Genomic DNA, 27,537 nt, shown 5'->3' with positions numbered 1-27,537 from the left:
CTGAATTCCCTTTGAAGTGTGTGGTGAGGTCTTTCCTGCCTGCCTTACCCAAAACTGTGGCATTCGTTGCAGGAAAAAAACGAGGGGGAGGTGGTGGCTGGAGGTATAGCTCAGCAGTAGAGAGCTTGCTGAGCATACGCAAGGGCCTGATTCCAGCCACAGCACCCCCAGCCCCGCCTTGCTGCTGTGAATCCCTGCTTCTCACCCTTTCTCAGTTATTCTCCTCAGAACTTACCACCAGCACACTGTAATGCTTTGCTTGTTTAAGGTGTTTATTGTTTCTCTGTCCTTCAATGATGTGAGTGCCAAGAAAATAGGACTTGTGTGTGTGTGTGTGTGTGTGTGTGTGGTGTTGGGGATGGAAATCAGGGCTGGTTCTTGCTAGGCAAATGCACTTTCATGGAGCTATACCCCAGTCCAAAGCAGGATTTCTTCTCTGTGCTGTTCACAATAGTGCGTACAACCCAATAGGGGCTTGGAAAAGTACAACCTGTGAAGACCAAGTTCACCCCTGTTCCCCTCCATATACTCAGGTGCTGGTACCTCGCCTTGAGCTCTTGGATCTCCTGGCGGATTCGGGTGGTCTCCTCGCGGTACCGTCGCACCCGCAGCTCATCCTGTGCAATCTGCTGGCTCTGTTTCTGCAGTTTTTGCACCAGGTAGTCTCTGATGACGGACAGGGTGGCTGTGGAGTTGTGGGCCAGGGTCTGCACCACTGAGAATGGAATCAGAGAGGAAATAAGACAATGAACCAAAAAGCACCCTCGGGGTAAAGCTGAAGGGCACCTTGCTGCAGAGCCCCTGTCAGCAGCCTGCTATCTAACCACCCCATCCCACGTACCAAGAAGCGGAGGCATGAGGTTCTTGTTCTCAATGTGTTTGAGCACAGCGGCCACATACTCCTTGCAGTCCTCCTCCTTGCGGGCAAAGTAGCTGAGGGCCTGCTCCCACAGGGAGGGGTCCTGCTCTCCGTGCCGCTCGCACACGGCGATCACCTGCCGGTACTGCTCATGCTGCATGTGGTAGTGCATGATCTGCTGGAACCTGGGCGGGGGGAAAGGCACACCTCAGTGGCTGCCCCTGGAAAGTTACCTGGATCTGCCCCTTCCTCTGGAAATCTCCAGACTTACAACTTCCCCTGCTCATAGAGGTAAAGGACTCCATCCTGGAAGTCATGCATCTGACACAGGACCAGCGCCTTGTCAAAGACATTACAGAAGCGGCCACTCTTCAGCAGGGAGATGGCCTCTGCGTGAAGCTTCTCTTTGACCTAGGGAAGATGGACATAAGGGGAAAATCACAAGGTCTCTTGGGACAAGCCCAGTCAACTGTTTTTTCTCCTCAGTCTAATTTCCTCTTTGTTGGAGACCATTTAGCTGCAGAGGTAAAGTGTCACTGGTCTAGTGAAAGGCAGCCACAAAGATCCAAGAGTGAGCCGGGTGTGGTGGCGTATGCCTGTAATCCCAGCATTTGGGAGGCTGAGGCAGGAGGATCATTGCGAGTTCAAGACCAGCCTGGGCTGCAAAGTGAGCTCAAGGACAACCTGATCTGCATAGCGAGACCCTGTCTCAAAAAGACCAAAAAAAAAAAAAAATACAAGAGTGGAAATAGCAAGAACTGTTGTTTTTTCAGTGGTGGCATTCAGGGTTGAACCCAGAGCTTCAGACATGTTGGGCAGGCACTCTATTACCTAGCAAGGCCCCCAGCACAAGAACTGTCTCATCAGCTGGGTGTGATAGTACATGGTGCACGCCTATAATCCCAGCACTTGGGAGGCTGAGGCAGGAGGACTGCCCGAGTTCGAGGCCAGTCTGGGCTACATAGTGAGTTTGAGGCCAGCCTAAACTACAGAGCAAGAACCTGTCTCAAGAAAACAGCAACAAAAAAACAAACAAAAGCACTCTCTAGCACCTCCTGCAGCTCTGCTGGGGCCTCACCTGAGGATCCTTTTCATGGGCCCAATTCTGCAGCCGCAGCTCAAGGAGTGTGTCATAAATGCCCTGGGGTGAGTCCGGCTGTACTTCACTCATGTGCTCCAGGAAGGCTTTCAGCTCTCTTGGGTTGTTTGCAAAGATGGGGATGAACTCTTCAGAGTTGGCCTGGAATTGGGGAAGGAGAGAGGAGGCTGAGTGAGTGGGCCTGGTACCCAGAAGTCCCCTAAGTAATCCCTACTGCCAATGCTATTCCCCCAGGTCAGTGATGGCAAACCTTTCAGAGCTTTCAATGATGGAACAGCCCACTGCAGCACGCATACCATAGGTTCACCACCACTGTCCTAGGTCTTACCCTGCACTCTGGCACCTCCTTGTCGCCTCGGCCTTCCAGGTTGGGTCGATAGTCAGTACAAAGGCCCTTCAGCAACTGTGTTGTTTGCTCTGGTATGTGGTGCATCAGGATCTTGCCATAGCGCTTCATATTGCTCTCTGCCTGCTCAAAAGGCAGCTTGCCGATGTACCGAAGGGCTTCTTGATAATTCTGTGGACAGGTAAAGGACAGAGTAGTATCTACTTGTGCTCACCCACTAGGAAGTGCTTTCATCAATCCAGAGCTCTACCTCACCCACCTTAATGTCCTCTAGCTGGATCTTCAAGTACCACTCATGATGTGAGTGGTTCTCAGCCAGATAGAGTGCGTGCGAGTAGTAGCCAGCCTGTCGCAGGACCTTGATGGCTGTCTCCACATCAAAGTGGACTTCACTCTCACTCTTTGTCTGCCAGGGAGACATTATAAAAAATCATTCACAAAGAGGTGGCTGGAGAAGGGATCTTGAGATTAAGACACATTCCTAAAATGATAATAAAGCCCATGCTTTTTGGAGGAGGGAACCAGAAATCAAAATTCAAGACCTCACGCTTGCCAGGCAGGCACTGCTAAATCCCCTGCCCCTATGCTTTTTTTTTTTTGAGACACAGTCTTGTTATGTAGCCTAGGTTGGTCTCAAACTTACAGCAATCCGGGGGCTGGGGATTTAGCTCAGCGGCACAGTGCCTGCCTGGCAAGTGCAAGATTGTGAGTTCGATTCCTGGTACTAGAGAAAAACCAAAAAAAAAAAAAAAAAAACCTTACAGCAATCCTCCTGCCTCAGCTGCCCAAGTGCTGGGATTATAGGTGTGCGCCACCAGGCCTGGCTTCACACTTTGAAAACATGCTAGCCTCCTTCTCAGAGTTCCTAACTACAGGCCACTTCTGGTGACACAAAGCTTTCCTCCCCTTCCCCATTTATATAGTACAGGATGCTGGTTCTCAAGTGAAGTCACCCCTTTCCCTGTGTCCTGCTGAAGACAGACAAATGCTGGTAGAGCCACCTCATGCTCCGTGGGACCCTCTAGGAATCACCCCTCCCAACACCAGCCTGCACCTTGATGAACTCCTCCAACTTCGAGCTGTCCTTGAGCTTAGTGTAGCAGTTCAGGAGCAAGGTGGTATGGTCAGCATTGGCCAGGGACTGTCGGTGCAGAGTCTGCAGATATGCAGTCAGGTTGTGGATGCGCTGGGCATCCAGAAACTTGCGGATCACATAGGATGGCTCCAGCTTCCCAATGGTTCTAGGGAGATGTGGATATCAAGAGCACCTGGATCAGTGTACTTCTCAAACACATGTGCACAGGAACCAACTCGAAGATCTTGTTAAAATGCCAATTCTGTTTCAGGAGGTCTTGGCTAAGTCCTAAGAGTGTGCAATTCTTTTTGTTTTTGTTTTGTCTTTTTTTGAGACAGGGTCTCGCTATGCAGTTCAGGCTGGCCTTGAGCTCACTTTGTAGCCCAGGCTGGTCTCGAACCCGAAATGATCCTCCTGCCTCAGCCTCCTGAGTGCTGGGATTACAGGCATGCGCCACCACGCCCGGCTTAGAGTGTGCAATTCTGACAAAACCCCAGGTAATATCAGTGCTATGAGACTAAACCATACTGAGTAACAAGGTTCCACTGCCAATTTACTTTTTTTTGGTACTGGGGGATTTTTTTTGGGGGGGTGGGTACTGGGGATTGAACCCATGGCCCATAAGCTATACCCTGAACCTTTTTAAAAAATTTTAAATTTTGAGCCAGGCATGGTGGCACACGCCTGTAATCCCAGCATTTGAGAGGTTGAAGCAGGACGATCGTTGTGAGTTCGAGACCAGCCTGGGCTACAAAGTGAGCTGAAGGCCAGTCTGAGCTGCATATCAAGACCCTGTCTCAAAAGGACAAAAAAAAAAAAAAATTTAAATTTTGAGACAGGGTTTCTCAAGTTAAAAGCCCAGGCTGAAGGGGCTGGAGATTTAGCTCAGTGGCACAGAGCCTGCCTGGTAAGTGTGAGGTCATGAGTTTGATTACTGGTACCAGAACGCCCCCACTAAAAAAAAAAAAGCCCAGGCTGAGGTTGAACTTGCAATCCTTCTGCCTCAGCTTCTGAGAATGCTGGTATTACAAGCATGTGCCACCATGCTTGGTAAGTACAGGGTTTTTTGTTTATTTGTTTATGGTATCAAAGTTTTATGAAACGTAGGAAAAGAAACAGGCTCTGCAAAGCAAGATTGGGGCAAGTAAAGGTAGAAAAAGAAGTATACCTACAGTGTGAGGGCAGGCAAGAGAGAACACAGTGGCCAGCACTAGTTCTTATATTAGACTGAAAAGAGGAATTCTAGAGAGGCTGGGAAAAGGATAGTATTACAAAACTCATTATTGGGACAGAAATTTCAAGAATTAGTACCTTTTTCTTTAAAAAAAAAAAAAAAAAAAATCAAGTCAAAAGAAATTTCACAAAGGTCAACCTGAAGTTTAAAATGAGAATTATCAGTTCAGTTGCAGACTAGTCATGTAACATCTGAAACTAAATATTCCCTTTCCAACAAGATGTCACCTCATTTGAGGGGCAGTTTCCATAGGAAACACAAATAGCTCCGGTGCTCAAGCTCCTCCCCCAGTATGGGTTTCAGCTGTCTAGCTGCCCAGCTCTGCATTCACAGCTCCACTCCTAGCCCCTCCAGACTGACCGGATGTACTGCTGGACAGCTCCATCGTGGTTGCCCTTGCTATAGAGATGGTCTCCATACTGCATGAAGATCTGGGCCAGCCCATCACTATCCAGATGTTGGCTCTTGGCCAGGTTAATTGCCATTTCAAATAGGTTCTTCTTAAACAGCATCTAGGAGGTGAGAGGGGTTAGAAAATTGGTAGAAATCCTGAGAAGACACTTTCCCAAAATCTGCCTGCAACACACAAACCAGACAGTCCTACAACTCCAACCTGCCTAGATCCCAGACAGAGACAGACCTCCCGGATATCCCAAGACCAGTATCACCATGCCTTGTAAGAGTCTCTGCAAACAAAACCCCGAGAAAGGGTACAGGCTCCTAGCCATTACTTCCCTCTAAAACCTCATCCTGGCCCACTTACTTTGTAATCCTACTCTAAGAAAGCCATAAGATCATGAACCAAACAAATCACCCTGGGTCTGGGTGACTTAGGAAACCTGGTCCAGTAGTTGCTTCTAGGTGGCTGTGGCAGCCCCGGGAACCTGGTAGCCTTGCCTCCAGTTTGGTCTGTGTGTCCTTCTCCTGTAGTGCGTGGACCCGCCCATCCCGCGTCAGCACGTACAGGGAGCCCCACTCAGCAAGCACGTCCACTACATCCTCAAAAACAGCACTATAGGCTATGAACTTGTTGCACAGGTCATAGATGTTGAGAATCTGCTTGTCAGAGCTCTGTGAGTCCCTGCTGGTAAACTCTGACCTGTGTAAGGAAGAAAAAACAGCAGATACTTGAGCCACTTTTGTCTTAACTCCCCTTTGTTTCCTTTCCCATGGTAACTTTGGGTCTGCCTATTCCTCCCAGAACAAATCACCTCTTGGGCCTCACTAGCAGCTCGTCCCGTAACATACAGCACTGTGCTGGTAGCAGTAGAAACAGAATATATAAGGGGCTGGGGATTTAGCTCAGCGGCAAAAAGCGCCTGCCTGGCAAGCACAAGGTCGTGAGTTCCGTTCCTGGTACCGGAGAAAAAAAAAAAAAAAAAAAGAAACAGAATATATAATCCTGACCTTGCCTTTTGGGATTCTGTAATTAAACCAGGCCAACAGAGCAGAAAATTAAGTACATTCAGACATCCATTCATTTAACAAATACTCATCAAATTCCTGTTATATGTAGGACACTGTGCTTAGTACTGAATGGAAAAAAGCCAGTGTCTAATAGCGCATCTTCTCTTATGCAGAAGACCCCAGCTTCCACTTTTAGTGGCTCTGGAAAACACCAACAGAACTTTGCCCCAGTGCTTCCCACCGCTTTCCTATTTCCTCACCACACAATCCCTTGCTCCTTTGCCCTATTTTTTCTTAGAGGGTGAGGTCTCACTCAGGATCAAACCCAGAGCTTTGTGTATGCTAGTGATGCCCAACTTATTTTGACTAAAGAGTAAAAAACCCAATACTGGGTCTAAATTCTCCAGAGCATTTTAGCACACCAAGAGTAGGCAGTAAGCATGTGCAGCAAAAACATGTTTTTAGTAAAACATAACTGAGCCTTGGTGGAAGTGCGATCTACATGACACCAAAGTAGGAATTGGAAGGATCCAGGCATTAGGACATTAAAATCACACTTGGGAGGCTGAGGCAGGAGGATCATTTCGCTTTCAAGGCCAGCCTGGGCTATAAAGTGAGCTCAAGGCCAGCCTGAACTGCATAGCATGATCCTGTCTCAAAAAGACAAAAAATAAAATAAAATAAAATAAAATCAGGTTAATAGTGAGGAACAAACCCAGGCCTCTCCCTGGAGTCCTTACTTGGGAGAAACCTTCCGGTCACGGGAGACAATGACCAGGTAGCCTCTAAACCAGTGGGCGATGAGCTTATGGCCCTCAAAGGCGAAGCAGGGCCCACGTTCATCAGGCTGATAGAGGTAGACACACTCATCCCCAGCCACAATGAACTGCAGGTCCTGAGAAGGGTCACTTAGGGCTGAGCAACGCAGGCCACAACCGTGGGTGTCCAACTCCACGCGAGGATAGTCCTTTCCAGAAACTATATAAGACTGCCAGAAATAAGAAGAGCATTAGCAATTTTCTTTAAAGAGGTACCACCTGAGCCTTCATAAAGTTCACCCCATCTCTACCTGGCTCTTTATCCCCACTTAGCATCCCAAGACTGCCTTGGCTGTGGGCCTTCTCCATTAACTATCCTTCACCTATTAATATATAAGCAGGAGCCTTTTTTTTTTTAGGCAATATCACTACCTAGTACAGGAATTCTGTAGATAAGAGAAATATGATAACCTTTTACTGTTTTATCAAAAGGTATTCCTAGGCTGGGAGTGTGGGTCAGTGGTAAAGTATATGCACAGCACGTGTAACACCCTGGGTTCGATCCCTAGCACTGCACACACACACAAAGTATTCTTGAGAAAGTGGGCTGTTTTATAAATTAGGAGCACCAGGAACCAGAAAGGTAAAAGACCTTGTTTAATGTCACTTAAGTAGTTAGGTTAAAAAAAAAATCCTGTCTTTTAACTATAAGACCAGAGTTCTTTTCCCAAGTCTAGCTCCTCTAGTCTCCTAAGTAAAGAAATAAAATATTTAGTTGGACAAATGATTCAAAACTATATGGTGGGGCTGGGGATATAGCTCAGTAGAACAGCGCTTGCCTGAGTTCAAGTCCCAATACTGCCCTCCCACAAAAAAAGACTATATGATGAAAATCTTAATACTCCTTTCTGTCCTATCAGTTCCTTACTCTAGTCCACTGAGCAATGAGAAGGTCTTTGTTGCCTGCCTGCTTATAAGAGTAGTATCCTTTTTTCTCTCTCTTTTTTTTTGTCTTTTTGAGACTGGGTCTCACTATGCACTTGAGGCTGGCCTTGAGCCCACTTTGTAGCCAGGCTGGTCTCAAACTCACAACGATCCTCCTGCTTCAGCCTCCTAAGTGCTGGGATTACAGGCGTGCGCCACCACGCCCGGCTAAGAGTAGTATCCTTGATTATACCTGGACATTCTCAGTTGTCACAACAAATAAGTGAGTGGTCTTTCCTGCTTGGCGAAAGGCCAGTCCAGTAACAGGATAGCTGCCCTTGTGCAAAATCTGGGTCTTGCTATGCCGGTCCCGAGTTATGTCTCCTTTGTTCAATTTAACACTGCCATCTGTGAAACCTGTTGGAGAGCAAGAATCAGCACTTCAATGACACTGAAATGATCAGGGTAGACTATCTGAGGCTCTTGTTACCAATAATAAGCTTTTGATAGGCATGGTGGCACATGCCAGTAATCCCAGCACTCAGGAGGCTGAGATAGGAGGATCGTTTTGAGTTCAAGACCAGCCTGGGCTACAAAGTGAACTCAAGGCTAGCCTGAACTGCACAGCGAGACCCTGTCTCAAAAAGACTTTAAAAAAAAAAAAAAAAAAAAGCTTTTATTACACTAGGGCTGACGTAAGAGGATCACCATGAGTTCTAGCCCAGGCTGAGCTACATAGTGAGTTTAAGGCCAGCCAGAACTGCATAGCAAGACCTTGTCTACAGAGAGGAGGAGAGGGGGAGAGAGAGAAAGGAAGACAGGGAGACAGGGAGAGAGACAGACAGAGAAAAAGAAAGAAAGGAAAGGAAAGGAAAGGAAAGGAAAGGAAAGGAAAGGAAAAGCTATTTCCTTATATTCAACTTTTCTAATGGTTAAGCTGAATACTGGTACTCACTGACTCAATTTCTTAGCATTTTTCCTTTTTTTTTTTTTTTTTCTTGGGTTCCAGGAATCAAATTCATGACCTTGCAATTGCCAGGCAGGTGCTGTGCTGCTGAGCTATATCCCCAGCCCCTCAATTTCTTTTTGCTTTTATTTTGCTTTGTATTTGTTTTTTGAGATAAGGTATCACTATATAGTCCAGGTTGGCCTCAAATTTACAGTGATCCTCCTGCCTCAGCCTGAGATTAATGATGTGTGCCACCATACCGGGCATACTGAGTCTTTTTTTTTTGTCCTCTTGAGACAAAGTCCCATTATGCAATTCAGGCTGGCCTTGAGACCACTGTGTAACCCAGGTTGGTCTCAAACTCACGATCCTCCTGCTTCAGCATCCAGAGTACTGGGATTACAGGCATGTGCCACCACACCTGGCTCCCACTGACTCATTTTTAAAAAACAAAAGTAAGCCAGGTATTGTAGCACACACCTGTAAACCCAGCACTTGGGAGGCTGAGACAGGAGGACTGAAGTTTGAACTGAACTGGACAATTTAGACCCTATCCCAAAATGAAAACTGCTGGGGGTGTAATTCAGTTGGAAGGTCCTGAGTTCAATCTTCAGTACCACAATACAAAAAGAAAAAACAGGCCAGTCGTGGTGGTGCATTTCTATAATACCAGCACTCAGGAGGCTGAGGTAAGATGATTGCTGCAAGTTTGAGGCCATGCTGGACTACATAGTAAGTTCAAGGCCAACCTGAACTGGATAGCGAGACCCTGTCTCAAAAAATAAAAACAACAAAAAAAGAAAAAACAAACCAAAGAACAAAACTAAATTTCTTCCTATTCCAGGCAGGCACTTGTGCCACTGAGCTATATCCCTAGCTCCCATTCAAAACTGTAGTATCTCGAAGGCCTCAGTTTAGTACAAAGTGATTTTGTGAAAATAACACAAATGAGCTGTTATGAAAAAAACTCAATGAAGAATCAGGAAGTGTTAGCTTGCTTTCCTTCTGCTTACCAATGGCCATAAAATTGAGATTTTCATGGACAGTCAAACAAGACACAACAGTTGGTTCGGTTCCTGGGATGGCTGGGAAGATCCGCGTGCAGAGTGGATTGCCACCATCTCTCTTCTCCAGGTTCCAGATCTTTACCTGTGGACAGAACACAGACGTGTCAGTACTATTCTTCCTACAACAAGAACAGAAACAAAAACAAAAAACAAAAAACATTCCCAGGCTTCTGAGTCTTTCTTTTCTAGGACTTACCAGGGGGTTGATACCCTCTTCATCCTCACCAACAGATGCCAGAATATTGTGCTGCTTCAGTTGGTACAGGTGTGTCACCCGTAGTTTGTAGGCCTGGAAGCCTGTAAGCTGTAGGGAGCGTGGCAGGAACCAGATTTGGCCTTCCATATGTGCAGGGTAGTCAAGGAGTCTCCTTTGCAGTGAGTGATATAGTCATACCCCCTATGGTTTTACTTTCTGTGCTATCAGTTACCTGTAGTCAACCAAAGTCTGAAGGTCTAAAAATATTACTACAGTACAGGGTAACAAGGAATTAAAATATTTTCAAAGATGACACTCACATAACTTTATTACCATATACTGTTAAAATTTTCTATTTTATTATTAATTCTTGTTGCTAATCTCCTCCTGTACCTAACTCACAAATTAAACTTTAGGGTAGATACGTATGTACACAAAGCCCCCTAACAACAATTTTCATTTACAGTAGTCTAAAAGTGGTATGCATTCAGTAGAAATTGTACTCGGAATTTTGAATTCTGATCCTGTCCTGGCTTAAGGAAACAGGTTCTCTTGCGATGCTGGGCTGCTTCAGCCAGCTGCAGCTCCCACTCAGCCAGAGGACCACAAAGGTAAATCGATATTCTACAGTGTACTGTGTTGCTAAACTATGACAGGTCAGATATATTAAATACACCCTACATACGATACTCTAAACTTATGATGGGTTTATCTGGACATAACCCTACGTTAAGTTGAAGAACATCAGTGTAGGAAAAAAACAGCGCCTATGGGCTTCCCTACTATCTGCAATTTCAGTCATCCACTGGGGGGGCTACTGTATTTAGACCAAAACACAGACGATAACTAGCTCTTTCAAAATGTAAAGGATTTCCCTACATTTTAGCTGGAGAACAAAGCAACAAACTCCTGGTCTCATTTCCCTCCTCGCCCACAATATCAGGCAGGAGAGATGCTGCGTTAGGTATTCATCTTTAAAGGAAGTTGCATGTATTTTGAGGAACTGATTTAAAAATAACCTTGTCAAATTGGCATTTACACCCCTTTTACAGATAAGGAAATCGAAGCCGAGACAGGTTAAATGACTTGCCCTGGACTGCTCAGCAGACGAATTAGAGCTCTTCTTTCTTCCTTCAGGCCACGGAAGAGCTCTGGGATCCCATCTAACGAAAAGTGGCGCTAAACACGAACCTCTCCGACTGTTTCATTCCAGCTGGGTCTCTTCAGGGTTCCCGGGAGGGAAGAGACAGCTCCAAAGGAAGGATATCTCCGAAAACCAGGCTCCCTCGGCCAGAGTCGCAGACGGTGATGCCAGGAGGAAGGCAAAGAAACTTGGAAGCAGTGGATCCAGAGGCAGGCGCCGTCCCAGCAGCAGCCCCATCACTGCCTAGTGGCTCCTTCACCAGTTCCTTGTCGAAGAAAACGAAGCGCCGCCACTGCAGGTACGCCGCCATCTTGGCGGAGGACCCCACCTCCAGAAACAACATCACGTGAGCAGAGTCAGGATCATGTGACCAACAGCTTCCGTGAGCCTGCGCGTGAGCCTCCCGGGTCTGGGTGACAGTTTGCAGCTACGTTGGGAGTGGGTTGGCGCGCTCTCTGCGTTAGAGCGAGACAGTGGCTACACACTGTAGTTTGCTGGCTCTATAGCGGCTCTATCTAGAATGCTTAAGAGGTGGATCCGTCACCTCTCTGAGGATCAGGTCCTCCTCTGTAAAATACGCAGACCAACCAAGAGCTCAAGAAAAGACATGTCTGCTGTTGGTAGCGGTGCATGCCTGTAATACCAGCACTGGGGAGGCGGAGGCAGGAGGATCGCCACGAGTTTGAGGCCAGTCTGATCTACACAGTGAGGTCAAGGCCAGCCTGAGCGACATAGTGAATTTAAGGCCAGCCTGAGCTACATAATAAGACCCTGTCTCAAAAAAAGAAAAGCAAGGCGTGTGAAGCGTTTTGTGATTGTAACCCACTGTGCCTTGATGAGTTGTTTTGGCTCAGAGGGTTATTTTAGGGTACAAGTGGTGCAATATACATGAAACCAGTACTCCAGCTCTAGTAGAGCAGTACAAGTTTGTGTCTGTCACAGTGACTTGTATTCCTTTTTGCATACACCTGTCAGTGCCTGTGACCCTTTAAAGGACATTGAAAATGTGTTTCTTCAGGAAGCTGGAAGATACTGATAAGGGAGCAAACTCCCAGAACCCTGTGCCTTCTCCCAGTTTTGTTTTGTTTTGTTTTGGTTTTGGTTTGCTTTTTTGTTTGTTTGTTTGTTTTTAAGACAAGGGCTCATTAGCAGGCTGGTCTCAAATTTGGGATGATCCTCTTGCCTCAGCCTCCTAAATGCTGAGATTACAGCCATTGTCCACCTTGCCCAGATCTCCCGATTTCTCTAGTGGTATGGCATGGGACAGAAAAAGAACAGAGCAAGTAATGCCTGAAAGTATCATGTTTGAGAGCTGAGTGATTTAGCATGTGGCAAGTGTCCAAGATATTCCTTAGCTACTGCCCACTCTTAACACTGGCTAACCCAGATTTCCATGCAAGTAGGAGTTGTCTTCATGGATAATGTTGGTGGGCCACAAGGAACTATGCACAGGAGAGATACGGTCATTTTGAGATAGTATGGACATGTATAGAAGTGGCCATGCGTTTAGTTTTGTGAGGTTTATTTGTCCACAATTCTCACATACAACTTGTTTTCAGACTAGTGTACTCCCCCCACCTCAGGCCCTGGAGACTGAACCAGGGCCTTGTATGTGCTAAGCACAGGTTCTAATTCTGAGTTACATCTCTAACCCTTTTTTATTTTGGAGGCAGGGTCTTAAAGAGTTGCCCAGGTTAGCCTGCATCTTGTGATTGCTCTGCCTCAGCCCCCAGAGTAGCTAAGATTACAGGTTCGCACCACCACACCAGGCTCAGGAGATTGTACCCTTTATCACACCAGTCTGACTTCCTGGAGTATACAGCCGTGTCTTGTTTACTATGGACTAGGCCTAGCACAGCCTGATAGATGTTCCCTGTTTGGTTGAAGGAATGAATGTGGGTGACTATGCCCTTGCCTCCAGTGATTGAAGGGTGAGTATCATTCCTTTGTCTAAAGAGAAAAATGACAGAAAGAAATGGTATAGCTACCCGCAGGCCCACAAATGTCCTGATTTTGAGCTTATTTTTTTCCCCTCTTTGCTGCACAGATATTTGAACTGTTTCAGGGTTCCAGTTGATGGGCAGAAGCACTAAGGGAGAGCAGATGGAACTCATTTTCACCTTCTCAGCATATTCCCTATTGTTCATCAGAATTTTCAGGTAGTAGCCAGGCGTGGTGGCACACGCCTGTAATTCCAGCACTTGGGACACTGAGGCAGGAGGATTATTGTGAGTTTGAGGCCAGCCTGGGCTACAAAGTGAGTCAAGGCCAGCCTGAACTGCATAGTGAGACCCTGCCTCAAAAAGACCAAAAAAAAAAGAAGAATTTTCAGAAAGTATGCTAACAAGTCAATCATTAAGACTATGAAGAGGGGCTGGGGATATAGCTCAGCAGCACAGCACCTGCCTGACAGGCACAAGGTCCTGAGTTCAATTCCCAGTACAAAAAAAAAAAGTGTGAGGAATATGTATTAGACAAGCACTAATAAAGCAAAAAGATGTGAACAGTACAGGGTATCCTCTTTATCGTTGATCTCTGCAGTCCAGTGGCAGAGATCTTCCTCTGATGCTCTGATGTGTGAATCTGGTCCTGCCTACTGGGTCTTTTTTTTTTTTTTTTTTTTTTGGTCTTTTTTTGAGACAGGGTATCACTATGCAATTCAGGCTGGCCTTGAGCTCACTTTGTAGCCCAGGCTGGTCTTGAACTTGCAACGATCCTCCTGCATCAGCCTCCCGAGTGTTGGGATTACAGGTGTGTGCCACCATGCTGGCCCTACTGGGTCTTCTTTTTTGGTGGTGGTGGTGGTGGGGTGTTCAACCAGGAATTGAACTGAGGACCTCGTGCTTGCCAGGCAGGTGCTGCAGCACTGAGCTATATCCCTGGCCCGTATTGGGACTTCTTTTGTTCATTTGTTTAAGTATAATCTTAAATTTTAAAAAAAAATTGATCAGTACAATGAACATGTTTGCCATATATAATGATTACATTCATTGTGGAAAGCTGATACAAGCATGTAACACATCTCAATTATTTTTTACATCCTCTCACCCTCTTCTCTCTCCTTCCTTCTTCAATCTCTTGGTCTTTTTCCCATTTTTGTGTCTCTTATTAAGCAATATCAAGGCAGAGATAGGCCCTCCAGAGCAACATACGGCACCTCTTCAGACTTATTACCTTTCTCCCCTCATCTATTTAACAAATGTATTTTGAGCACTGCTTATGTCTGGAATTGTACTGCATGCTCAAAATATAAATGAACAAACATGGTCATTAGCCACCACCCCAAGGAAAAGGCATAAAAAGGTCTGACACTAACCAGTCCTTAACTTCATATAGCAAATTATACTGGTCAGAGTGCTTTTACTTTTCATGAAGTCTTCATACTACTCATCTGCAGAAGAGTTATCATTATCCCCAGTGAGAAACAGCCTCAAAGAAGTTAAAATGACTCTCTCTGGCCAAAAACATCAAAGTTCTTTGGATAGAAAATAAGAACTCTTTTATTCCCTAACCTCTAATTAGATAGTTTTCTGTACACCTGTTAGAACATATACCAGGGTTTGTCCTTTAGTTATACTTGTCTAAATTCAGGAACTTCAGATTGGCCTACTGGTACAAACTCACACAGGACACTGTAGTGAATTGCAGACTTTTAGTTGGATCCTCCCAATCTCCAGTGTGCACACAGACCCTCTGTACTCTTCCACATCCCACTGTGAGGGTGGCCCCTGCATAAAGACAACTTTGAGGACTTCCAGGAAGATGGCAGAGTGGTGAACAGCAGAGAAATCACCTCTCCAAGATTTGGTGTCCAAACACGAATACAGCAATGTGAGGAAGAAGGAAGTGGGTCCCCAGGATCCAGAAAGGATCTGAGGTGAGGATTGAAGCCCATGGGGAGAGCAAAAAGAAAGACCTCAATGCAGGAGAAGGAGGTGGTGAGAGGTGTTTCCTCCCCAGCCCTGACTTACTATGCGGGAGGATTAGCTTGAACCTGCAGACTTATGGCGACCCCAGAGGCCTCCACAGAGAAACACAGCAGTGGAGTGGAGCAATGGATGCAGCACACTGCAGTGGCTGGCGCATTATCCAGGCTCAGATGTGCCCCTAGAAGAGAAAGATTGGGAGGTGACCAACTTGAGAGGGGCCAACTGAGTTTGGAACTCACAGCAGCTGCAGGAGAGCTCCCTCTAGTGGCTCCTGGTGTCAGGGTGAGGCAGAACCGTGTTCAAGTCAGCAGGAGCTCAATGAGCTGAGTTTAAGCCAGCAGGGAGCCAAGTTCAAGCTGGCAGGAGGCCCACGTAGTATTGAGGGCTGAACAAATAAGGTTCTGGCCTCAGCCAGAAACCAGCCTGAATCAGGGGAACTAAAGGTGCAGGCTTGCTAGGATAATCCATTACCCAATGGTACATCTATGGCTGGCTTGTTGGGATTAATCAACACAGATCTGGGCTCTGTCTGTCCACTCTGCCTACCAGTGACAGCAGAGACATGCCCAAATATAAATACATGCCTTTTCCTTGGGGTGGTGGCTAATGACCATGTTTGTTCATTTATATTTTGAGCATGTCTCTTTTTTTTTTTTCTTCTTCTTCTTGTTGTAATTTTGGGTTTTTTATTGTTTGTTCTTGTTTTTGTATGAGTATGAACATTGTTTCTAGTTTTCTTTTTGTTGTTATTGTTTCCTGCTCTTGTTTTTACTTCTTCTTCCTTTCCTTCTTGTCTTCTACAACAGTTTACCAAAGTCCAAATAATCTTCCTTTCACCTCCAGCTTTGCTTCTAATCTCTTTCTTCTTCTCCTATTTCTCTATTTCTCCCTCAGCCCCTTTTAAATTTTCTCCCTGGAGAGTAAAATCACCATATTAAGAACACATAAACTTCATACAATTTTCTGGTTTGTTTTAGATTGTGATATATAACCACAAATAGAAAAAAAAAAAAACCACAAATACAGTTCACCCAGTTAAAGGTGGCAAATTAATAGTTATTACAGTCTGTCATTTTCTAGGCTGCGTTTGATGTGATTGTTATTGGTGATTGTACTACTTTAGCCAAGGTGACATAATTGTCCTAATCAGTTTTTCTTCTTGGTATGCTGAGACTGAGATTGCTTAAAGGTCATAGACAATACTATAGGCCACTGGCAAAGAAATAGGGGCTAGGCCAAATAGGCAGCAATTTCTCATCCCCCAAAAATTGAATAGGTAGAACCTTGCAACAGATTCAAACCTAAAAGCTAGTTATACCTAGAAGACATCTCTGAGAAGTAGTCATTTCCTAAGTGTTCTAAATACTAGCAATAAAGCAACTTACCATAAGCAATTTACAAGCATCAACTCAGGAATTAAACTAAAAAAATAGAAAATCAAAAGACACTTGAACAAGATGCAATCCCAGACTTCCAGCTCACTAAAAGCAAACCCAGGGGCAATGAGGTACCTGGACTTTCTGAAGTGGTAACAGCAGAAGTAAAGCACAGGAATGAGGCTCTAGAAAATCAAATCAGAAATAATCTCTCCGATAACTATACAGATGGTGACCAAAATGAAAGACCCCGTTGTTGGGGACCAGGCTATGTCATAGACTATGGGGGCACCTCAACTATGTGATGTAAGCCCTCCACTGTCCCAAGGTCAGGGTGACCTTGGTTCATGAACAGGAGGTATACAGAAGGCCACATGCCCCCTGCTATCCGTGGAATAATGCTAACCTTGCCCTCCTGAGGCAAGACAGCATCTGCTGAGGACAGTTGTCAAAATACAGGTATTTGGTTTTAGGGAAAGTCTGATTCCTTATTAACTTAATGCTTATCAACCTATTTTCTATAGTTACTTTTCCATGAAATGTGTGCTACACCTCCCCTTGCACTTCTTGCTAGCCAATAAAAGCCAGCCAACCATGGAGGTAGTCGAGCCAGTTCACTAGAGGCAAACTCTTTCTGGTCTCCCTTGTACCCTGAAATTTGTTTCTTTGTTTTTATTTCCCATTGTCCCTCTTACAAGTATCTGACAGTCTGAGCAGCCCTCAGTACATGGTTAGTTGCTCTAGAGCATTTAGAGATTAAGAAAAATAGAGGAGCTTAGGAACATGATGGAAGCCATGAACACCCAGGAAGGGAAAGAAATGGAATCCATGAAACAGATTCAAACAGATATCTAGGAGATTAAAAATTCAATTGAGGGCCGGGGATACAGCTCAGTGGCATAAGCACCTGCCTGGCAAGCACAAGGTCCTGAGTTCAATTCCCCATACCCGCCCCCCCCCAAAAAAGAACAAAAACAAACAAACAGACAAAATTCCATTGAGCTGGGCATGGTCGCACATGCCTGTAATCCAGCACTCAGGAGGCTGAGGCAGGAGGATTATTGCAAGTTCAAGACCAGCCTGGGCTACAAAGTGAGCTCAAGGCCAGCCTGAACTGCATGGTGAGACCTTGTCTCAAAAAGACAAAAAAGATTCCATTGAAAGTATATAATGAGTCAATGTGAAGACAGAATATCAGATAAAAAGACAGGATTGCAGTTACTGATCATAAAAAGAAAGATTTTTTTTGAGACACCATCTCACTATGTAGTTCAGGTTGGCCTTGAGTTCACTACATAACTCAGGCTGGCCTTGAACTCACAGTGTTCTTACTGCCTCAGCCTCCCGAGTGTTGGGATTACAGGCATGCACCACTATTCCCAGTCAATATTTCTTAAAACTAGTAAGGAGTCAATGAAAAATCAACCCAAAAGCTTATAGGTAAGGCAAAGAAAAATACCATAAGATTGGTCAGAGTCAGTGAAAATGCAGGAGATAGCACAAATGACATTTAAAAAAAAAAAAAAACCTGTAACAGAAGAAATGGCAAAAAGTGCCAATAATGGAAAAAGAATTTGACATATAGTGAGGCATATAAAACTCTAATTAGCCATGCAAAAAAAACCCAAGGCATATAATAGTCAATATTCTAGAAATCCAGCACAAGAAAGAATACTGAAAGCTGTTAGAGGAAAAAAAATCACCTATAAATGAAGCCCATCAGAATCACAGCTGACTTCTCAACATAAACCCTCAAGTCATGGAGAGCTTGGAGGGAAGTATTTCAAGCCCTAAAAGAAAACAACCTCCAATGCAAATTGATATACCCTCAAAATTATCTTTCAAAACTGACGGAGAAATAAGAGACTTCTGTTAGGGTAAACCAAGGCACACTTGAGACCACTGAGAAAGGCAGAGTTTAAGTAACATGTGAGGATTTTATTACAGACCAGATGTGGTCCAGCCAAGGGTGGAAAGACCGTTAGCCCCAAGCAAGGGGCAAGACCAAGTTTTATAGGGAGGTTTAGAGGAAAATGGCAGGTGGCATTGCTGAGCAGAGTTCAAAATGTTAGGTCTCTGAGTAAAGGCTCTGGGGCTGGCTGATAAACAGGGAGGTATTGGGTACAGAAGGGCGCTGGCAGGCACAGCCTGTCCCTTGTGGTTTTTTGAGGAATCAGCTCTCCGCAGGTTGAGCCATGTGGGGAAGCTGCTGGCTTTCTGTTAATGTTGTGCACCTGTAGGTATGAGTAACAGATTTTTTTTTTTTTGTCTTCTTGAGACAGGATCTCACTATGCAGTTCAGGCTGGCCTTGAGCTCCCTTTGTTAGCCCAGGCTGGCCTCGAACTTGCAACGATCCTCCTGCCTCAGCCTCCCGAGTGCTGGGATTACAGGCGTGCACTACCATGCCCGGTTTGAGTAACAGATCTGCTTGGGGAGTTTTTTCTCTCCTATCTGGGCAGGAGTCTAGTCCGCAGACCTGACAATGTTCATGGCAAAGAACACCTGAGGTAATTCATGGACACCAAACCAGCACTCCAAAATGTTCTGAAATACATTCTAGAAAGAAATAATGAGGACTACAATACCATGAAGCCCAAAAGAATGAGTCCACCAAGCAAGGCAAGTAATTAAATAGGGGAACCAACAACAGGAAAATAACAGGACAAGGATAAGTCAATACATATCAGTTATAACCATCAGTGTTAATGATCTCAATCTATCAATCAAAAGAAATAGACTGGCAGAATGGATCAAGAAGCAAGATCCAACAATATGCTGTATACAAGAAACACATTTAATTAAAAAAGAAATTATAAGACTGAATGTCACATGATTGAAAACCACGCACTAAACTAAAATAGAAATGGATCAAAGATCTAAATATTAAAAAAGCCAGGTGTGGTGGTGCACACCTGTGATCCTAGCACTTGAAAGGCTGAGGCAGGAGGATTGTTTTGAGTCTGAGACCAACCTGGGCTACAAAGTGAGTTCGAGACCAGCCTGGGCTACAAAGTGAGCTCAAGACAAGCCTGAACTGCATGAGACCCTGTCTCCAAAATAAAAATAAATAAATGAATAAATAAGGCAGTACATTTATAAAAATAAATAAATATTAAAACAGGCCAGGTATGGTGGTGCATGCCTGTAATTCCAGTACTTGGGAGGCTGAGGCAGGAGGATCACCATAAATTCAAAGCCAACCTGGGCTACAAATTGAGGCCAGCCTGAACAGCATAGTGGGACCCTGTCGCAAAATAAACAAATAAATATATAAATAAATAAACTAAGCCAGGCATGGTGGCACACACCTGTGGTCCCAGCACTTGGGAGGCTGAGGCAGGAGGATCATCTCAAGTTTGAGGCCAGCCTGCACTACATAGCAAGATGCTATTTCAAAAAACAAAACAAAAAATCCACAGAAACACTAACTCTGCTGGAATTCAGAATATGTAGAACTCTTGAAGTCATTGGTGTAGGCAAAAACTTTATGAACAAAACACCAGTCACACAGGAAATATCACAAAGAATCAACAACTGTGATCTAATTTTATTAAAAAGCTTTTGCACAAGGAAAGAAACCACCAACCGAGTGAAGAGATGACCTACAGTGTTGGAAAAAAATTTTGCCAGCTGTTCCTCAAAGGACTAACATCTAGAATATATAAAGAATAAAAATATTAAACCCCCCCAAATTTAAAGACTCAACCTAAAGTGGGCATCTGAATAGACTTTTGTCAGAATAATTAGAAATGTCAAATAAATATATGAAAAAAATTTCAACATCATTGGTCATTCAAGCGATGGAAATTAAAACAATGTTGAGATTCCCTCTCACTCCAGAAAAAATAGCTGTTATCAAAGAATCAAAAATGTCTATATCTTGGACTCTGAATAACTTGTGTGTGTGTGTGTGTGTGTGTGTGTGTGTGTGTGTGTGTGTGTTTGAGACAGGGTCTCGCTATGAAGTTCAGGCTGACCTTGAGTTCACTTTGTAATCCAGGCTGGTGTTGAACTCACAACAATCCTCCTGCCTCAGCCTCTCGAGTACTGGGATTACAGGTGTGCACCACCATGCCCGGCCCCTGGGTAACTATTTAAATATAAGAATATGCAGTGTATTTACCGTTGTTACCCTCTTATTATCTTGTTTTGAAATTTTATTTTTTCCTCTTTGAAAAAAAGAAATCAATGAATAATAAATGCTGGTAGGGGGCTGTGTGGGAAAAAGAATCCTTCTCCCCTGTTGATGAGATTGTAGACTGGTGCAACCACTGTGGAAATCAATGTGGAGATTCCTCAAAACACTAAAACTAGAGGTTCCATTCACCCGACCTAGTCTCCTTCTTGGTATCTTCCTGCATAAATTAAAAGCATCATACCACAGCAATATATGCACACCCATGTTTATTTTTATTTATTCATTTATTTAGTCTTTCTGAGACAGGGTCTCACTATGCAGTTCAGGCTGGCCTTGAGCTCACTTTGTAGCCCAGGCTGGTCTCAAACTTGCAATGATCCTCCTGCCTCACCCTCCCAAGTGTTGGGATTACAGGTGTGCGCCACAATGCCTGGCCTTACCTATGTTTATAGTGGCATAGTTTGTAACAGCTAAAACTTGGAAACAGCCTAAATGCCCATCAATGGATAAATGGATAAAGAAGATGTGGTTTCTTTTTAATACAATGGAATACTATTCTGCCACAAAGAAAGATAAGCTTGAGAAATTTCTAGCTAAATGGATGTACCCTGAGACCATACTCCTAAGTGAAATAAATCGGACACATGTTTAAATACCACATTGTTTCTCTGGTGTGAGAAACTGAAAATGTAAGGTTCAAAATGTGTAACAGATATGAGGAAACTGCAAGAAAATGTTCCAATGAAAAGGGGAACAAGGGAGGGTGGATGGGGAAAAGAAGAAAGGGACAAGAAAAAAATAGAAGATAAAATGGAAAGAAAGCTTTTGTCAATAAGGAATGAAAGAGGGGTTGAAGGGAGGGGAGGGGAAGGAGAAAAGAAGCAGCAAGATATATCATGTACAGGTACAAATTCCCTATGATTAATGTGATCATTATGTATATCTACAATACAAATTTAAAAAAATAACTGGTGATGTAGCTTAGTGCAAAGGCCCTGGGTTCAATCCTCAGTGCCACAAATAAGTAAATAAATAAGTAAACAAAAAAATTTCAGGAACTTTGGCATTCTGACAAAGATAAAGCAGGTGAACTACACAAAAAAATGAGTATTACAAACTCAAAGTTCTGCATAATGAGAACTTGCATTCTGAAGGAATTGAAAATCAAGAAGAACACTCTCTTTATTTGGAAATTATAATCACAACTCAGAATCAAGTGTGCAAGGCATAGCCAGCTCTGGTGGGACATATGTGTATTCCCAGCACTCTGGGTGGCTAAGGCACTTTGATTCCAAGTTCTAGCCTGGGCAGTACAGTGACTTAGCTAGACCTAATCTTCAAATAAAACATAAAAAGGATGAATGTTGCTCAGGAATGGAATGCCTCTTGGTTCTAACTTCAGTAAAACCCGTGTGGGCACACATGCACACGTGCACACATGTACACACACACACACAAAGTCTAGTGACTTGGAGAGTACAGAGCTGCCACCCACTGCCACTGAGGAGTCTCAGTAAACTTTTCCGGAAAATAATTGGGCATTGTGTATCAAATGTCTAAAAACAAGAATAAGTAGCATTTCAGTTTCTAGGAATTTATCCAAAGCAGATTATAAGGGATCGATTTACATAAAGATTTATCTGTAAAGATGTCTATTGCAGTTTTTTTTTTCTTGGCACTGGGGATGGAGTCCAGGGCTTTTGCACTATGCTGGATCCCCAGCTCTCCTTTTAATTATTTACATTGAGACAGTGTCTTGCTAAGCTGCCCAGCCTCCCAGAGTGCTGGGATCACAGGTATGTGCTGTCATGCCCAGCATCTGTTGTAGTGTTTGTTTGTTTGTTTGTTTTTGAGACAGGGTCTCACTATGTAGCTCTGGCTGGCCTCGAACTTGTGGGCGGTCCTCCTGGTGGGATTACAGGAGTACATCACTATGCCCGCCTGTTGCACTTTTATAATAGAAAAGAGGAAAAAACCTTGTAATTGTCAAAAATAATCATTTTGGTAAGTGAATCTGTGGGGAACCACTCAGACTGCTTCTGAGCTCAGGGGCATCTATGGACACCTGAGGATGTGACCTCACTTGTCTAGCACAGGTGCACAGTGGGATACAGTTATATAACCATGACTTAGCACAGGTAAACACACATACACTGGTTGCAGCACTATGTAAGAATGTAAACATTAGATAACAACCTATATAGGAATTATACAATAAAGTTGCAGGCAGCTTTTGCTCTGGCTTTCTGCTCTACTCCATGCTGCCTGCTGTTGTTGCTGATGTTTTGAACATACACATTCTTTAGCCTTGGGACCTCACCATTAAAAATCTACCTTAGGCCCCCTGAGCGGGCTGACAGAATCACTGTGCTTTTCTAGGCTTCAATTCTGTAAACCAGCAAAAGTCCTTCAGAGAAAATGTTATCAATAAGTCAAATGAAAAGTGGTCACAAAAATCTTATCTCCTTAATTTTATCTCCTTTAAGATGTAAAGTATGTATGTGCACTGATATACATCATAATTCTAAGGGATTTGCTCCATAAAATGGAGTTGTGGACCGTTTTTATATTCTTCCAGGTTTTTTTTCAGTAACTAGGGGTTTTTTTGCAACTCTAGAAACATTACTATAGAACAACTTTGTTCCTCTTTTGCTAACAATGGGTTCTCCCCTCCCTAGCATTACAAAATCAAATTCTCAAATGTTTTGTGTGACACAAACAAAATAATTTAAATATTTTTCTTGGTATATAAAATACACATAGAAAAATTACACCCCACAACCTACTGACCGTCCACACATGATGCACACCTATTGCAGCCAGGAATGAGTACATTGCCAGGACCACAGAAACCTGTCTAGTGCTTTCTTCTGAATACTGCTTCACCTCAGGGATGAGCACAATCCCCACTTGTATCACTATACTGCAGTTTTATCTTTCAAATTTTATATAAGTGAAATAATACAGTATGCATGCTTTGGGTTTTTTTCACTAATATTTGTGGAATTCATTTAAGTTCCTCATATAATGGCAAGCCATTCATTCTCACTGTGTATAAAATTACTGGTGTGAATCCATGATTTATACTTTTAAACAATTTTTTTTGTGGGGGTACCAGGGATCGAACTCAGGACCTTGCACTTTCTGGGCAGGCGCTTGTGCCGCTGAGCTATATCCCCAACCCTCATGGTTTATTTCTTTATCTAGCTATTAATGGGCAGTGTTGGTCTGCTCAGGAAGCCCAAAGGAGATCTTCGCAGATGACATCCCCAGATTAAAGAATGCACATGTGCAAGACATCAGCAACAGCAGGCATCATGGAAGAGCAGTGGACAGGTGCACAACAGCAGTCTGCATCTTGACTGTATAATTCTTATACAGGTTGTTATCACATTTACATTCTTATATAGTACTGTAGCCAGCACATGCATGTTTACCTGTGCTGTCATGGTTACATAACTGTATCCTGCTCTGTACTTGCACTAGACAGCAGGGTCAAGTCCTCATGTATCCTTAAGATACCCCTGAGCTTTGAAGCAGTCTGAGTGGTTCCTCACGGGGAGTTTTCAGCTGGGCTGTTATGATTAATGCTGTTATTAACAGTTTCTTGATAAACATGTTTGCACTTGTTAGACCCAAAATTGTAGGATTACTGGGTGACAAACAGTTTTAAAAATTTCTCTGAGCTGGGTGTGTGGTGGCACACACCTGTAATCCAAGCACTTAGGAGGCTGAGGCAGGAGGATCACCTTGAGTTTGAGCCCAGCCTGGTCTACACAGTGAGTTCAAGGCCAGCCTGAACTACATATTGAGATCCTGTCTCAAAAACGTTTTCCCCTCTGAACTCAGGAGGCCCAACCAATATTGCCCTCATATGTAATTTACATGGTGCATGTTTACATATGTCCTTGCCAAGGCACTCATTTTATCGTTCTCTGAGCCTGGCAAATGTTCTACAAGACAGCAACTTTTCCCCCCTTGGGTTCTTGCAGTGTCTAGGAAGTGGTATCAGTCTCAGATGTTATTAAGAAGTTATTTTTTGTTTATAATTGTTGATTAATCAATACTGGGGACTGAACATAAAAGCACTCTACCACCGAGCTACATTCCCAGCCCTCTCTATTTTTTTGAGATAGGGTCTCACTAAGTTACCCAGGCTGGCCTCCAACTGGGGATCCTCCTGCCGCTGCTTCCTGAGTGGCTGCATTACAAGCATGCCACCATGCTCAGTTAACAAGTTGTTCTTGACAAGGACTGAATTTATCGGCTAAGACAATCTAAAGCAGGTGTTCTACATGAAAATTTCCCATTGTTCCACAACTTGTTCTTCTGAAACACTATTCTCTTGTCGGAGAAAACAGATGATTCCCTGGAGAACCTGCACCTGTTGCGCCTCCCAAAGGTCAGACACATGAGCTGAGAACTGTAATTGCAGCAAAACCGCTCTCCTAAAGGGTATTTTGGAGATGGGATCTCTCCTAGGAACAGGTAATAGAAACTGAGTCCTGCTGGGTGTGGTGGCGCATGCCTGTAATCCCAGCATTCGGGAGGCTGAGGCAGGCAGATCGTTGCGAGTTCGAGACCAGCCTGGGCTACAAAGTGAGTTTAAGGTCAGCCTGAACTGCATAGCGAGACCCTGTCTCAAAAAAAAAAAAAAAAAAAGAAACTGAGTCTCAGAATCTGTAGTCATCTGATAGGTTTTTAATATGTGCATAAAACCACAAACATATTTGTTTCCCAACATATTATGACATCTCAGAGCAAGGACAAGCTCATACCCATCTAGAGATTGCCAGCACCTAACACATGTAGGCATCACAGAGGCTCAACAAATGTTAAAATGCATACTGAGTGTTCAAAATGGATGGAAGGATTGCACCACTGGCCAAAAGCACAGGTACTTATTTAGTACAGTAAATTATCAAAAAAGAATTCTATGGTGAATGTGATCATTACACATATCTAAAATGTGCCAATAAAACCTAATGAAAAAAATCTTTCTTAGTGAAACTAAACTGATAACGTACATCTATTATTATGGCTAAACCAACCTCATGCCAGGGATAGTTCTACAGCAGTGACAATAGGGTGAAACATGACGACATGGAAAATACTGCAGTGTAGGAACGAGCGTGAGTTTATCCCTGACCAGTGGGCGAACGGAGATTGAAGACAAGACACAAAGGTAATTCTGAAAGAGGGGCCAGGGGTTCTTGCCTCTAGTGGACAAAGAGCCCTGAGCATTTGTTGAACTTCACTTGTATTACTTAGACATGAGGACAAGCAATTAGGGAAGCAGAAGAGTCATCTGTGTCCTGTTACCTGTAGTATATGCCCAGGTAAACAACTGGATCTCAGCTGTGTCCACTGGTCCCTGAAATTTGTAATCTGCAAGCATGCCTGCACGTTGCCAGGAGCACAGCTGGCTGTTTTTCTCCTTTGTGTTTGCAGAGAAGGTCAATTAGGCATCGATCCTCGTTACTGGTCTCCTGCACTCCATGACTTACTAGCTTAAAAAACTGCAAACAATTTTATAATACTTTGTTTGAAAAAGGTAAAAGCTAAAAGTTTGTAGAGAAGCACGTGTGTGTGTACACCGAGAAAATGCTTAGAGGGTTTCATACCACACGGTTAACAGCGGTTACCTCCAGAGGGATGAGAGGGTGTGGCTTGTGTTAAAGGAATTTTGGTCAATCTAGGATAATTTTTCCCCCAAGATTACTTTTATGTACTGTTTGTGCAATTAAATCGTGTTAACCTTTTGTTTGTTTGGTTGGTTGGTTTTTTTGAGACAGGGTCTTGCTATGTAGCTCAGGCTGGCCTTGAACTTGCAGCAATTCTCTGCCTCAGCCTCCTTCCCAAGTGCTGGGATTACAGGAGTGCTCCCCCACATCGGGCTATGTTAACATTTTCAGTGAATTTTTCTTTATTTCTACCAATTTTTCTATTACCTGAACACAACTATTATTTATTTTATTTTTGGCAGTGCTGGGGATTGAAAAAGCCTCACCCTATAAAGCACTCTAATACAGCTACACCTGCAGCCCTGAACTAGTCTTAAAAGGAAGCACCACAGGCCAGGTCTCCCCAGGTATAGACACCCGACTACTCTTTCTCCACATAAGGAACATGAAAAACGTAGAGACTGGAACAAATGAAGTTTCTTAGACAAGCTCAGGCTTGATAAAGCGCGGGTAGTGACTTCTGCGGAGACTAGGTATCAATTTAGGGGAAAACGCGGCTGATTTTCATCCACGCTGAAGTTCACTTTCTTTTTTTTTTTTGGTTTTTTTTTCCGGTACCGGGAACCGAACTCAAGACCTTGCGCTTGCCAGGCAGGCGCTTTTGCCGCTGAGCTAAATCCCCAGCCCCTGAAGTTAACTTTCCAAGGACCCAACAGCAACGGAAAAGGGAATACCAAAGAGTGTGATGCTTTAATCCTACGATGCAAGCAATTAAAGACAAGAGAAAGTGTACGAGATTAATGGAACAGAAATACAGTACAAACAACGTGATACATATACGATTAACCAATTACACAGCTTCACAAAAACTGTACAACTATCTTTTGCGAACAACGCTTTACAGTTTGGAATATTCCTGCCCATACAAAAGAGCCTCGGAGTCCAGCCGGAATCCGCCACTCATGCATCGCTTATCTGCTATCCAGCAGTGAACAACTTTTTTCTGCGGCTTAAAGTTTCCCCCAGAAAAGAGGGGTTGGGGTGACTGAGCTCGGAGCGCAGCCGCTGTCTGATGTCAACCCAAAGCCTCGTGCAGTTCAATACCAACCGGCCAGCGAGCGCCTATTCGCTGGCTGCGGCGGGGCCGCCGGCCACAGCTTTCCTCCGCCCGGGGTCCCCGGGGGACCGGAAGGAGACGGGCAGGTGCGGGACTGACCGTGTGCACTACTCGTTTCAGGTGCGCGGCTCTCCTGGGCGCCCGCAGCGACGCGGCGAGGCCGGAAAACACCTCGCGGGAGCCCGGAGCCGACGCCAAAGAGGAGGAAGCGGAACGCGCCGGGCCGTGACGTGG

At 44.3% G+C, this 27,537-nt stretch overlaps 1 protein-coding gene across 1 annotated transcript in view; it reads right to left on the bottom strand.

Moving 5' to 3' along the window:
• Vps11 (vacuolar protein sorting 11 homolog (S. cerevisiae)) overlaps positions 1–27,504 on the bottom strand; it is a 28,622-nt gene extending 1,118 nt beyond the window's left edge. The window contains exons 1-16 of the mRNA XM_005378298.2: positions 27,403–27,504; positions 15,030–15,165; positions 11,182–11,386; positions 9,915–10,063; positions 9,665–9,800; positions 7,956–8,119; positions 6,761–7,008; positions 5,511–5,712; positions 4,974–5,125; positions 3,359–3,545; positions 2,564–2,710; positions 2,287–2,475; positions 1,938–2,099; positions 1,131–1,270; positions 842–1,044; positions 544–715 (exon numbers count right to left, since the gene is read on the bottom strand). Of these exons, the coding sequence (XP_005378355.1) occupies positions 544–715; positions 842–1,044; positions 1,131–1,270; positions 1,938–2,099; positions 2,287–2,475; positions 2,564–2,710; positions 3,359–3,545; positions 4,974–5,125; positions 5,511–5,712; positions 6,761–7,008; positions 7,956–8,119; positions 9,665–9,800; positions 9,915–10,063; positions 11,182–11,368 (2,438 nt within the window). The 5' untranslated portion in view covers positions 11,369–11,386; positions 15,030–15,165; positions 27,403–27,504. The remainder of the gene's footprint in view (positions 1–543; positions 716–841; positions 1,045–1,130; positions 1,271–1,937; positions 2,100–2,286; positions 2,476–2,563; positions 2,711–3,358; positions 3,546–4,973; positions 5,126–5,510; positions 5,713–6,760; positions 7,009–7,955; positions 8,120–9,664; positions 9,801–9,914; positions 10,064–11,181; positions 11,387–15,029; positions 15,166–27,402) is intronic.
• Between the last annotated feature and the right edge of the window lie 33 nt (positions 27,505–27,537).

The sequence above is a fragment of the Chinchilla lanigera genome, unplaced genomic scaffold, assembly GCF_000276665.1.
Source record: "Chinchilla lanigera isolate Chin_1 unplaced genomic scaffold, ChiLan1.0 scaffold00011, whole genome shotgun sequence".
In the NCBI taxonomy this organism is placed as follows: domain Eukaryota; kingdom Metazoa; phylum Chordata; class Mammalia; order Rodentia; family Chinchillidae; genus Chinchilla; species Chinchilla lanigera.
The sequence above is the reverse complement of the archived record's forward strand: the minus strand, read 5'-3'. Positions and strand labels throughout refer to the sequence as shown.